This window comes from Tarenaya hassleriana, unplaced genomic scaffold (assembly GCF_000463585.1).
Source record: "Tarenaya hassleriana unplaced genomic scaffold, ASM46358v1 Cleome49, whole genome shotgun sequence".
NCBI lineage: Eukaryota > Viridiplantae > Streptophyta > Magnoliopsida > Brassicales > Cleomaceae > Tarenaya > Tarenaya hassleriana.
The window spans coordinates 522,303-536,221 of NW_010967605.1; the positions used below are offsets into that span (position 1 = coordinate 522,303).

At 34.5% G+C, this 13,919-nt stretch overlaps 2 protein-coding genes across 3 annotated transcripts in view; both read left to right on the forward strand.

Moving 5' to 3' along the window:
* The window catches only part of LOC104825798 (uncharacterized protein At3g49720-like), a 17,440-nt gene extending 10,991 nt beyond the window's left edge, over window positions 1-6,449 (forward strand). The window contains exons 3-10 of one of the 2 annotated variants that reach the window (XM_010558187.2): window positions 3,029-3,117; window positions 3,190-3,352; window positions 3,519-3,661; window positions 3,800-3,839; window positions 4,169-4,201; window positions 4,548-4,922; window positions 5,489-5,535; window positions 5,900-6,449. In XM_010558187.2, the coding sequence (XP_010556489.1) occupies window positions 3,325-3,352; window positions 3,519-3,661; window positions 3,800-3,839; window positions 4,169-4,201; window positions 4,548-4,922; window positions 5,489-5,535; window positions 5,900-6,052 (819 nt within the window). In that variant the 5' untranslated portion in view covers window positions 3,029-3,117; window positions 3,190-3,324 and the 3' untranslated portion in view covers window positions 6,053-6,449. Of the gene's footprint in view, window positions 1-3,028; window positions 3,118-3,189; window positions 3,353-3,518; window positions 3,662-3,799; window positions 3,840-4,168; window positions 4,202-4,547; window positions 4,923-5,479; window positions 5,536-5,899 lie in introns of both variants that reach the window. The other variant, XM_010558186.2, reaches the window with a different exon arrangement.
* Window positions 6,450-13,250: 6,801 nt separating this feature from the next.
* The window catches only part of LOC104825800 (1-aminocyclopropane-1-carboxylate synthase 11), a 3,056-nt gene continuing 2,387 nt past the window's right edge, over window positions 13,251-13,919 (forward strand). Inside the window, exon 1 of the mRNA XM_010558188.1 lies at window positions 13,251-13,503. Coding sequence (XP_010556490.1) covers window positions 13,363-13,503 — 141 coding nt within the window. The 5' untranslated portion in view covers window positions 13,251-13,362. The remainder of the gene's footprint in view (window positions 13,504-13,919) is intronic.

Below are 13,919 nucleotides of genomic sequence, written 5' to 3' on the forward strand. Positions count from 1 at the left end.
TCTATCGGTCCGAAGAGCCTTAATGCTCTTACCGAGTTGATTCTCTGCCATCTTCATAAATTTGATAAAGCAATCTAACGCTTCAGATTTATGGCGAATCAGGTATACAATACCATAACGCGAAAAATCATCGATAAAAGTGATGAAATATAAGGCACCATGTCTTGCCCTCACATTCGTTGGTCCACAAATGTCAGAATGGATAAGCTCTAAAGGTGTGGTAGCCCTTTTACCAACTCCAAAAGGCTTTCTTGTGGCCTTTCCAGCTAGACAATGTTCGCAGACGGGCAATTCCGTTTTAGCGATCCGGCCTAATAAACCTTCTCTCGCTAATCGATTCATTCTTTCTTGCCCTATATGCCCTAGTCTAGCATGCCACTTGATGAAATCAACATTTTCTCTTCTAGTATTGATGAAAATGTTGATTTCATCAAGTGGCATGCTAGACTAGGGCATATAGGGCAAGAAAGAATGAATCGATTAGCGAGAGAAGGTTTATTAGGCCGGATCGCTAAAACGGAATTGCCCGTCTGCGAACATTGTCTAGCTGGAAAGGCCACAAGAAAGCCTTTTGGAGTTGGTAAAAGGGCTACCACACCTTTAGAGCTTATCCATTCTGACATTTGTGGACCAATGAATGTGAGGGCAAGACATGGTGCCTTATATTTCATCACTTTTATCGATGATTTTTCGCGTTATGGTATTGTATACCTGATTCGCCATAAATCTGAAGCGTTAGATTGCTTTATCAAATTTATGAACTACAGTCCACAAAGGAACAGATTCAACCAACATTACACAACTACTAACAAACAAACGAGAGGATTTAGATAGTTCGGTACGAACCTTTGCTTGAGTACACTCTCTAGCAAAATGACCCAACTGGCGACAGTTGTAACAAGTCATGTTCGTCTTGTCTTTGTTTCCTCCGCGCTTTATTTTCTTGCGCTTTGGATTCCCCTTTGATGAAGCAAACCCCTTATGGTTGAACGCTCCTCCTTTCTTTTTGCGCTTGAAACCCGATGTCTTTCGAGCACCGGATTCCATCATATAGGCCTCTCCTGCCGTTTCGGCCATGAGACGGTCTTCTTCGAGCTCAACATGACGAGCAACATCATCAAAGGTTTTGATACCATCATTATGAGTGAGGTTTACTCGCATATGTTCCCACGAACTAGGAAGTGAGCGAATAACAGCCTGCACTTGTTGCTCATCGGTCAACGCATGACCCGCAGCTCGCAACTCATTGATCATGTTCGACATTGCCGTAAGATGTTGCTTCATCGAATGATCATGACGTTTCTTATAAACATCGAACTTCATAGTGAGTTGGCGCAATCTAGTAGTGGAGGTCCCACCATATTGAATCTTGACGGCATCCCATACCGCCATGGCTGAACGGTGCTTCTCAAAACGCAGCATTATGTCATTTCGCATACTGCTCAGCAACACTATGCGAGCGACACGATCTTGTCGTTTCCAAGTCTTATAGGCCGCTTGGTCACGAGTATGCTGCTCAGTGGCCCCTTCCTCAGTCTCTACTATTTGAGGTTCTGCCATTTGAGTTGTGATGTGCTCCAGCAAATCTTGCTCCTCAAGGAGATACTGAATTTTTCGATGCCAAACATCGTAATTCTTATCATTCAGTTTGTCTCCTTGATTGAGGTCAGCAATTATGGTCTTACTTGTAGCCATCACTCACTACACAGAGACAAGTGCATAGAAATTAACCACTAGTATAAACTCATTTCGGATCAATCTTTAATTAATTAATAATGACCAAACTTCGACATGGAATCGAAAAAAATGTTAAACACTCAATCACTCCCATTATTAAAAGTTGATCACCATCAATTAATTAAAAATGACCAAAATTTTAATTTAGGCAAGAACTTCATCTACAAACCTAAATTTTTCCACGGTTCGGTAATGTTCACGATGCGAATAATCGAGACGAAGTATTGATCAAATAACTATCAATACGAATAAACATCATATTACAATATTATTTTCTTTAAAAAAGCTGTATATATGCTAATTGATTCATTCAAACTCGCGCATGCTATACATGCTCCAAATCTCAAAACCGATCCAATAAACCAAGTATTCAAGTTTATTTCAAAAAAATTGGAACAATAATCTTTTTAACATATCGCAGGCCCAACTTTAAAAAAGAAATTTAGGGTTTCTGAAGAAAAAAAAACCGTGTCGTCTTCTTTCTCTTTTCTGTCTATCTCATATCCACCCTCCGCCTCTCAGTCACCATCTCACCAGCAATCATTGAAAAAAACGATGAACATAGCGGAAGAGAGACGAGTCTTGAATCCTCATCATAATCCGACGAGATTCACGATTCTCTCATTGACGACAGATGCATAATCGAAGACAGAAAGACGAGAATTGAGACTCAAACACAGAACGAACGAAGACAGAGAACAGAAGCAAAAACAGAGAATCCAATGAAGACAGAAAATCACCACTCAAGCTCTGATACCAATGTAAGAATACAGAAGTGTAATCGCGTACCGATTCTGTCGATCTTATCCTTAGTTGAAATCACAGTCTTCAGATTCTCAGGACGATGGTCGGAAACCGGCTACCAGAGTCGGAATCGCAGATTCACAACCCATATGCTACTCACCAAAACTGATAATTCACGTTTTCTTTTCTGATGTTTTCTGTATATCCATTTGTCATATAGAACCTATACTTTTATAGGATTCAAGTGGTGTTTATGCAAGAGACACAACCGGTATATTGGTTATATCCTACGGTTATGTCTTTTCTCACATACACCCTTTCACCGGGTGTTTCAACCGTCACCACTTTTACTTGGTTTCCTGTTTTGTAGGTTAAGTATATAATTGTTATTTTTTTATTATTTAATAAAGCAGAGAATTTTTCTGCTGAAAGCCTGAAACCTCGATTTAATTTATAGTATTCAACGAAATCATTATTTTCGGTTTTCATGTATTTATTTTCCATTATAAAAAATAATCAAGGTGACAAGTCATTGGGCCTTTATTAGGCTCGAGTGGAAAGTAAGCCCATCATTAACGAACAGGTTTCTTAAATGACGTCGTTTTGAAGTGGGGGCTGAATTGCAACTATTCAAATGTAAGGGCAAATATTTGAAATACATATATTTGTTTTCCTTATTTTGTTTAATTTAAAATGAAAAAACGTTAGGTTCCTTTCCACGACCGACACAAACGCGCCATGGATTTTGATTGAATAGTCACGGAGTCAGGTGCAAAGCCATTGCTCTCTCTCTCTCTCTCTCTCTCTCTCATCGACAGATCTCGTCGACGATTTTTCCGGCGAATGCGGTTTCTTTCGTCGCTTGCCATCGGTAATGTCCCCGTCTTCAAAGCTTATTCTCGTTTGTTTCCGGAATCTTACGTGATCATTCCCTCTTTCGAATCTCGCCCAATCCGTGCTCGTTTTGGGTTAATGGCGTCGATCATAGAATTTCTGATTCTCGAAATTTGCATTTCCTTGTCGTTTGGTGTTGGTAGGAACGTCGTTGATTAAGTTGAGAGGCATGTCGAGAAGGCACGCGAATCCTACTCGTAGGTACGGAGATGGCGGAGGAGCTGGTGGCTTGTTTAGCTCCAAATCGCGATCTTCTTCGTATCTGTCCATTGGTCTCTTGGTGTTGGTAAACATTTCTCGCTCTGTTGTCTCTCCAAATGATTGGTTTAGTGTGAATTCATGCTTATGTAATGGTATTAGCAGCATCTTATCTATGTACTTCCATGGATCTTGAAAATCGTCCATTGTGGTTATTGTTCTGCAGGGCTCGTTGCTCCTTGTTCTTTATCTCCGAGGGGGTTCAGGTTCGTGTTAAAAGCTTCCGTCTTTGGATTTTTGGTATTTCTCTCCCTGTTGTGCTTATTGACAAATCCAGAAGGAAGTGATTAACATTGGTTGTGTTGTTGGCTTTGATCTGTTGAATCTTTTCACATATTTCAGGTCAAGTATATGTTAAATGTTTATCGGGTATTATCTAAGTGAAAAGTTTTTCAGCGATCTGTCTTGAGTGTGTTATATTTAGGTCATTTTGCGCTCTTTTTATCCACTTTGGTCTAGCTTCCATGACGACTTGTTCATGGAAGTTCAAGCAAATATTCCATGTTCTAACTTGTAACCTGGTTTTTATGATCAGGTCGCACGATAGAGGCATTCAGTAGAGTGCAAGGTAACATATATGTCATTTTCCCATCTAGTTGTTGTCTGTTCTTGACTTATATCCATTATCCAGTATAGATGGATGGATTTCCTGTATAGCACATGTTCTTGTTGCAGAGATAAGTTATATTTCATTCAGTTAAGTGCACATTTGATTCTTGAAATATGATGTGGCCTACGAGTTCTGAGAAGTATGCTGAATTGACATCCAAGTCTTTTACATTTTGCTCTTTGATGTCTATCTACATGTGTTCTGCTCGGGGCTCTTTCAGTTGAACCGGTGCTTAAATGTTCTCTATGTTACATTGTGATATAGCTCACTGTTTTGTCTATACGCAATTTGTATTTGTAAACAGGAGACTACACCTGTGCCATGGAGGTCCAACGAGCCCTTCCGGTTTTGAAGAAAACATATGGGGACAGTATGCATAAGGTTTTGCATGTCGGTCCCGACACTTGTTCGATTGTTTCTAACTTAATGAAAGAAGAAGATACCGAGGCGTGGGGTGTGGAACCATATGATATGGAGGATGCTGACAGCAAATGCAAAGGGCTCGTCCATAGAGGCTCTGTCCGAGTTGCTGATATCAAGTTTCCCCTGCCATACAGGGCAAAGTCTTTCCCGCTTGTGATTGTTTCGGATGCCTTAGATTACTTGTCTCCGAGGTACCTCAATAAGACTCTTCCAGATTTGGCTAGGGTATCTGCTGAAAGCCTCGTGATATTTACGGGTGAGAAGCCTCGAGTTATTTTTATCAATTTCGGAAGTACCTTTTAATAATCTTCCTTATAGTAATCTTCTTTATAATGACATGCTTTTTAAAAAACCACCATCTTTTCTAGTTTCCCTTGATACTTTTAACTCGACTGTTTTGAGCCAGATGAGATCATTTCCTGGCTGCTGTTATATGATGATGTGCAAGTCCAAATTATGTTCCCATCTTGATCATAAATAAATGAGATTAGATGAATCTTGCCTGTTAATCCGTAAAAATTTCTTCAGTTTGTATTTTCAGTTTGTAAAGCGATTCTTGTTTAATATAGCATTTTTTTTCAACAGCTTTATAAATTCAGGCTGATGTCTGAAAGAACTTTTTGTAATTAACTTTGATAACCAAGTTTTACCAGATTTTGTTTTGGAAACTCCAGAAGCTTGCTGTTACTCTTTCCTGTTTTTGTTGCTCACTTGCTTGATATCTTCATTGTTCTTCGCTTTGATTACTTAATTTCTTCAGGCAAGTATTTGTTTTTGACCAATCAAGTACCATGTTGATGGTTACATATGTAGGAATTCCAGGTCAGCAAAGATCTAAGTCCACGGATGTCTCAAGATTCGGGAGGGCGGTAAGTGACAGTAACTCTCATGATTCTTGGTCTAGTTACAGTGCTATTTCTGTTTCTCTTTGGCTGATGGGTAATGAATTCATTAGGCGTGCTGCTCATTTTGGCATTTCTGATGATGTTGGGAAGATTTAAATTGTTACAAAATCGTTTGCCCACTGGCTTGACTTTATGGAATATAGTAGCCCATTTCTGCTGCCAGTTTTTTCTTATCCAATTCCCCTCTTTGGCCCGAAAATCTCTCTAACTGATAAGATCAACAAAGCAGCACCCAATGTTTGTGTTTGGGCCTCATTGTTGAGAATCTGCTTATGACTATGATATACTAAACATTGCATTTTTTTTGGGTTTCTTCTTCTCTCTGCAGGCAAAGTTGAGGAGTCCATCTTGGTGGGTTCGGTTTTTCACCCAAACCAGCTTAGAAGAAAACGAAGCCATGGTGAAAAAGTTCGAGCAGGCTGCTCTACAGAGCTCATACCAATCAAAATGCCAAATTTTCCACCTCAAATCCTACCAGTGAGTGACTTCTTACCGAAAGAAAAAGTTTCCACATTGCCGAAAACGAATCCCGAGAGCCTCCTCTTCAAGGAAAACTCACTCGTAATGCCCTTTTCTCTATCCCTCTTTCCGCTTAGAGTTTCCACATTATCTAATTATACTTTTCAATTTAGCTTCTCTAGCCCCTTGAACCATGGTTGCAACTCCATGGTCTCAGTTAGGTTGTGCAGGAAACACACGAGGGAAGGCCGGAATACTAATAATGTTGGTTCATTTTCCACGATAAATCGGTCATCCTCGTGCGTTCTTTTGCATTTGTTTCCTGCTTTAGAAACACCGAATTTTGATTGTGGTTTATGATAGATATCACTTGGATGAAATAAAGGTGAAACATCAGAAAGATGGTTGATTTCTTTCCATCTGTTGGGCCATGGAGGGGGGAAACCACTTATTAGACAAAAGCCACCCAATAATGGAGGTGTGCATTTTGCAAGGGAGAGGATAGAATTTTACCGTTTTGAATGCATACACCGAAACTCGGTTTCCTTTTGGACAGCCCAAGTGTTGTCTCTTCAAACAGGTTTCATTCTTATCTTCAATGTCTGGTGCTCCATTTGCCCAACACATATGGGGAAGATGCAAGCTTTCATCAAAAAAGCCTCTTTAGACTTTCACTTTCATGTTTCTTTCGCTGCTTTTTTTTTTAAAAAAAAATTCCCATTGTTGATATCATTTCTTTCAAGGACATCATCAAAGGTTAGGTATTTCGGTTTCTGGGTTTTTTTTTTTTTTGAGGAGAAAATGCTGCTGAAAAGAATTTGGAATGGAGATTTGGTGCGTTTTAGTTTAAAGAATGTATGGATTTATTGGACTGCAACTAATTTCTTTATTAAGGGACATGATGACAGATGATTAATCCTACTCATTCTGTTTTTTTTCCCTCACATGAGTGTAATTTTAGGGTTTTTTAATGCATAAATAGAAATAGAATTAAATATCTAAAGTAATTCCATTAATTAATATATTTTTCTATTTTAACTTGAAGAGACTACTTGGATTTTACTATGAAATGCTATATAAACTTTAAATTAAAATTTAGTTGAAATAAGAGAGAAACTTAGTTATAATGCATTTCTCTTGTTTGTTCGCTCGAGTTTTAAAAAATAAAACTATAAAATGCTATATAAACTTTAAAATAAATTTATCCAAATAAGAGAGAAAAATAGTTATAATGCATTTTTTTTTGGTCCGCTCGAGTGCTAAAAAATAGAGTCAAAGTACACAATATATATATATATATATATATATATAATAGAGTACCGAATTTGCAAAAATAGCAGACCAAGTCCGAGATATTTTTAGTAGTTAATATATAGTTAGGAAATTTATTTACAGTCTCACCTAAATTTCCCATCATAAACACCTCTTTCATTGTGGTTACGAGCCCATCCACGTTACATTCTATTAGCATATTAAAATCTATCTGAAATATAAATAAGAACAATAAAAAGTTTCTAATTTATAAAAACAACATAAAAAATCTAGTTTATCTAAACTGAAATTCTAATACAATAATTAACCTTTTAAAACCATAAAAGCATACAAATATAAATAATTAGATTATTTTCTTGACATATACAGTTTCTATTCCATTTCTTCAAAATTCTTTTTATTTTCGAATATTATAAAGTATACCATTTGTGAATTATTTGGTATCGCAAGATAGGGTTTGAACTAAATTATATGAAGACAATATCTAATCAAATCCTGCGCAAAAAATATACGGACAAAAACTCCACATTCCTATACATTCCTTCACGCTCGTATATATATATATATATAAAAATAATCATATTGAATGTGAGTGGATTTAAAGGGTGATTTAGAGGGAATTTTCTCGGATATTTATTCAAAATTAAAAATATAGGTTTATACCAAATCAAACTACACCAAATCGATCTTAATTGATCTCAAAGTCTAATATCTAATCTGATATGTGTCCGTTTATTATAAAACTTTTTGTACGTGTTTCATATATTATGAAACCATGCATTTATTATAATTGAAACCAAAATTAGTCTTTCAGAGCTCATAAATGCTTAATTATTTAATATTTGTGGATAAATTACTGATTCAATGTGAACACTAGAATTTTAAGTCATCCGTATTCCAAATGTGTGTGTATATATAAATATGAAATGACTTTTCCCTTGGGGTAAAAATAGGAAAAATGACATTAATTTTCAAGCCGGTACTTCCAAAATTTGATTCAGCTTTGAATTCATGCTTTTACTTTCTGCAGAACATTCCATTTTTGTTATGGAAATGAAATATATGTGTCTGAAAATTTTCACCGACTTTCTCTGAATCGGTCTTTGATAAAATTAGGGTCTAGCAATATATGACCATAGGCTGGCTCGCAGACGTAACTTAGGGTTAGAAAAAATATATGTGAGAATCATTTATAACATATGATCAAATGCCAATTGTACCTTCAATGTATTTCTTTTCGTCTCTACATCATTTTTTTTTTGTAACCGAGTATCATTAATCAAGGCCCAGATTAAACAAGTGGCCGAAAGTCAGTCATATTATTTGGAATCCCCTTTCCAAATTTGAGATTCGAACTCGAAATAGAATATACGTTTTGCGCATCCGTTTCATCGTTGAACTATCCAATTTTGGATTCGTCCGTAGATTTTCTTGAATCATTTTGTAAAAATTCACGTGAATTTTTCGGTATATAAAAGGTTAGAAATTTTAGAATAGATATGTGCAATGAAAGCTTCGACTCAGATTGGTCTCAAATCCTAATACTAAATCACATGTTCGATCACGTCTGATATGAAATAACTTAGATGGATTGATCTTGTTATAAAAACAGGTGACGGGTCTTCCAATATATTTCCGACATGATACGAGGATATATATATATATATATATATATATATATATATACACACTCTTCGTGACCAAGGAAAATGGTGTATTTGCAATTATTGTGTCAAATTTCGCCTCATAAAATCGTTCAAAGAATTGGAATAACACTTCGTGTCCAACGAAAATGGTGAGTTTGTCAAAAGGCTCATTGCTTTTGTGATGTTCCTCAAACCACTCTGTGTTCCTTCTTTTTGTTTTTTTTTTCCCTTGTCGGATATTTTTTTTGTTGGTGGTAAAGTTTTGTTTCTGTTCTCTAAAGTTTTGTGTTCCATCCTTCAAATAATTACACTTCTAATACATTTGTATATTTTTTTAATTGGTTGTAAAGATTTTCCTATATATATATACACTCACACATATATTTATATCATAAATTTCATCATTTAAAATAACCCTCTAATATATTTATACATTCTTGCAAGAATTATTCAAACATAAATTAAATTGAAAATATGGTTGAAGAGAAATATGATTTGTTCACAAAGATTAAATTGTAAGTTTCTCTCTCTCTCTCTCTCTCTCTATATATATATATATATATATATATATAATCTGAAAAGATGTGATTATCTATCTATTGTTGGACGTCTAGATGAATTTGGTAAATAAATATAGCATCATTGCCTTTGATAACGAAGGAAAGTTACAATTAATATAGTAATTATTACTTGCAAATTTTTCTAAAAAGGTACCCATAAATTCGTAATTGATTGGACTTTGCCTATTATTTGGACGGTTTAATTTGTAGATCTATTTGAATAAAAAGAAAATACTCATTAATTAATGTACATCTTTATTATTTTTGTACTAGCTGATATTAGTAACCATCAATACATTTTTAAATGAAAATAACTAATATGCAACTTTAAAAGAAAAAAGATTGTAGCATAAACAGAGGAAGTAACAGATTTAACATTGCATGGTTTTGAGTTTGGATATTATTATTCAAGATTAAATATGAATAACTTTACAATATAATTTTTAGAAAGTTGAAAAAAATTCCTCACAATCATAAGATGCAAAACATGATTTAAATTATATATCCCTCAACCCATACGTAAAATTCCTTTCATATATATGTGTGTGTATATATATATATATATCAATTGAATAGAGTTGCTATGATGACATAAATGCGTATCCTTGTGTATATCGATTTCACGAGCCGATATAAAATGAATAAAACCGGATATATTATGCTTATTTATGATATTTTTTTTACAAAATTCAAAAAGGGCAACAAAAGATCCATTAAATCATGCTTTGTAATCAGAAATCAAATATCGATTCTTGTTAATCTTTATACCGTCACACTTTCTAGAAAATCTTCATTTCGCAAAAGAAATATCATTCATATTTCACTAATAAGACCAAAACTCCGGATTTTGCTTACAGCAAAAAACGCGTGTGGTTCGTTTTCATGCAACTAATTATCAATCGCTCACGAAAATAAATAAATAAATAAATGTTTTATCTCGTAATCTTTTATTCTTTTGGCTCTTTGCACAAAAGCTTCCGGAACGAATCTGATTAATTAAAAGATAGTCAGCGAATAAATAAATAAAAATTAGTAGTGCACTTAGTATAATTAACTAATTAATACTTTTGGATTTTTAATTTAAGAAATTAAAATAATTAATAAGGAGGAAGAAGTCGTGCGTGCGATCGAGATTCTTATGGATACTCAACCACCACTTAGCTGTTCCTCATACATCCTGTCTAAAACGCGGGGACTTGCTCTCGAAAACGACAACTATTGTTTATTTTCTTGTTTATTTTTCTTTATTAATTTTCAATTTTTTGAATGCCACATGTCACTATTTTAAGTTTTTTTTTGGTTTAATAAAAAAAATATCGCTACTAAATTTCACAGTGGAGAGTTTTGTTTTCTTTTTCTTTTTTGTAACCAGTGAGAATATTAATATATTGTAATTTTTGGATTGATTATATCCTCCAACAAATATCGTCAAATTCTAAAAAAATTAGTTTCTTTTGATTTTTCTTTTTTTTACTAAATAGAAAAATAATGGGATATACACACTTTTTCTAAATGAATTGATATTTATCTTTTTATTGAAAATGATAGTGCAAAGGGGACAATAAATGTTTTATCGAAATAATATATACAGTCAACGTGGAAAAGCAACCTGTACATGATACGGATTGATATGGTTATTAAATAATAATTAATACACACGGATGATGCGTATTTATTTATTTATTTTTTTGTAAGAATGTATATTCTTTAGGTACTTAGTCGTTTTAGCCATCTGCTGTATGCACGGACGGCAGGACGTGTGGATGGATATCTTCGACTTTCGATAATTCATTATTAAATTTAATTATATAAGTGGAACCCATTTTATCGATTAATGATTTATTATATATATGGTTCTTTTTGGCTCATCAAATTGTTCATAGTTATATATGTATATGGTTAAAAGTAACTAAACTATAAATATTATTATTTCTAAGTAGATGGGGACGTACGTATAATTTATGTGTTGTTTCCCCATCCAATTTAGCTATTATTATTATTATTATTATTATTATTATTATTATTATTATTATTATTATCAATAGGTTGATTCTAAGCTCTAGTCATAAAGGATTTATGAGATAAAAAAATTTAACGGTTTTGTTATCTATAAGGAATATTACTACAACAAAACAAATCAAAACAAATTTAGTAATTTTTTAGTCTATATTAGTCTAATCGATTAGAAAATTATACATTGCTATATATATATATAGAATCCGAGTGTACGTATGTATATACGTGCGTATGTAATCCGTGTACGTACGTATGTATGTATTTATGTACGTATTTGCAAGTACATGGTGGGAGTAATAATATGGGGAGAGAGGGCAGATTGTTCCCCATAACTCCGACTCCGACTCCGACCGAACTGAACTTAAATCGCACAATGCTCTCTTTGTGCTCCAAAGTCTTTGAAACTGAAGCAAGCTTCTGCGGGGGACCACTTTCTCCACACTCTCATGTCATGCCACGTGGCGTATACACGGTCCAAAAAAGTCAAAAGTAAAAACTATTAACTTAGAGCTGCCACGTAGACACTGAATTCAACATCCCTTGGTGCTTAAGTCACCGCTGTGCCCTGTGACGTCATTCTCTCTCTTTTTTTTAACCTGCAATTTTAGCTGATTTTTAATTATTCTTTTAAATTGGGAATTATTATCTTCCATGCCATTTTCAATTCCTATGATCTTCTTAATCACAGCATCCGAAAATTAGGTGTGATAGTGACTAAACACAGATTTAGAAAAAGTTATTATTAAGATCATTAATAATACGATAAAAAATAATGAATATCAGTTTGATTTTATTGGGATCGCATGAATAAATTAATAATAATTTTTTATTGATTTTATATAAATTAGTTTAAATACTTCAGTAAAGGTGACTCAAGTGTCACTATCCCCTCCTATTTAAGTGTATATATATATAGAATAAAATTTACTATTATGGATGAAATCGATTGTTTTACTGATCGAATTTATAAAATTTAGAGGGCGTTCGTCTCTTGAAAAACATGCATCAGATAAAAGAAAAAGCTAACAGAGACAATATCCTACATATAAATATTATAAAGCTAGTCTTATAAAATAAAAATATATATTATAAAGCTAGCAGTTACATTTGGACTTTGTATGTCCAAATAAATCCGAGCACAAACAATCATTTTAGATGCGATGTTTCAATTTTGATTCGACATTGTAAAAGTTCTTGAAAAGTTTCTCTTTAATAAATCGATTAACGTACCGCTCGTATATCATGTATACTAAAAGGGCATATACATGGAATGTACACAAAGTACGACGTATAATCCATTTGATATATTTTCTTAATCCGGAAAATGGAAAGACAGAGATTAGAGATTGCGATTTGTTATTAGTAAATCGTCACATTTAATTAATTTATTATTTAGGCCTGTCCGAAACTAAAACGAAATACAGATGGGACAATAACTACGACGTCGGAAACTCAAAGGAAAGAAGGGAGAAAAATAATAAAAAAACATATACACATCCAAAATAAAAGCTCAAATAATACACACACACACACATATATATATATAATTATAAGAAATAATTGAAAAAACAATTTGAGTTCGTGGGTCAAAAGAATCAGACACCGTCTCGTTTTTCTATACCTCATAATGTCGGAGCTTTGTCTCTTTTAGATCACATCCCCCCTCTATATATAACCCACGTTTCTTGCATTTGTTCCACCACAGGGCTCACATTCTCTGATCTCCCACACAAATACGTACACTCATACACTCTCCCTCGCATATACACACACGCATACAATCCCTACAAGTGTTCTTATTACCTACTTTGTATTCGCAAGGACAGTAAAATAATAACATGTTGTCGAGCAAAGCAAGCAGTGACTCTCATGGACAAGACTCATCTTACTTCCTTGGGTGGCAAGAGTACGAGAAGAACCCTTACCATGAAACCCTAAATCCTGCGGGGATTGTTCAAATGGGTCTCGCCGAAAATCAGGTTCGTCGTTCTCATCCATATATATATATATATATATATATATATATATATATATATATATATAAAAATATATATATATATATATTAATATTCTAGTAAACAGGAATCGAAAACATAGAATCGATGATAAGCATATCAGCAATCACAATCAAGTCCGTACGACAAGTCGCGGCACATAGTCCGTCAAATCATCTCTACGCGCACCATGCGTAGGTAATGTACTCCCCATGTGCATAGCACAATCACCACTCTCCTCGGAATCCATCTACTCCGCAACCACTCGGATTCGGCATAAATATATTTTTCTCCGCCTGAACACATCACCCCACCCTAGCATCGATGTCACCTCTCGATACTAGGCGTGTCACCCTACTCCGGCATTGATGTCACCTCTCAATACCGGAGCTCACCAGACG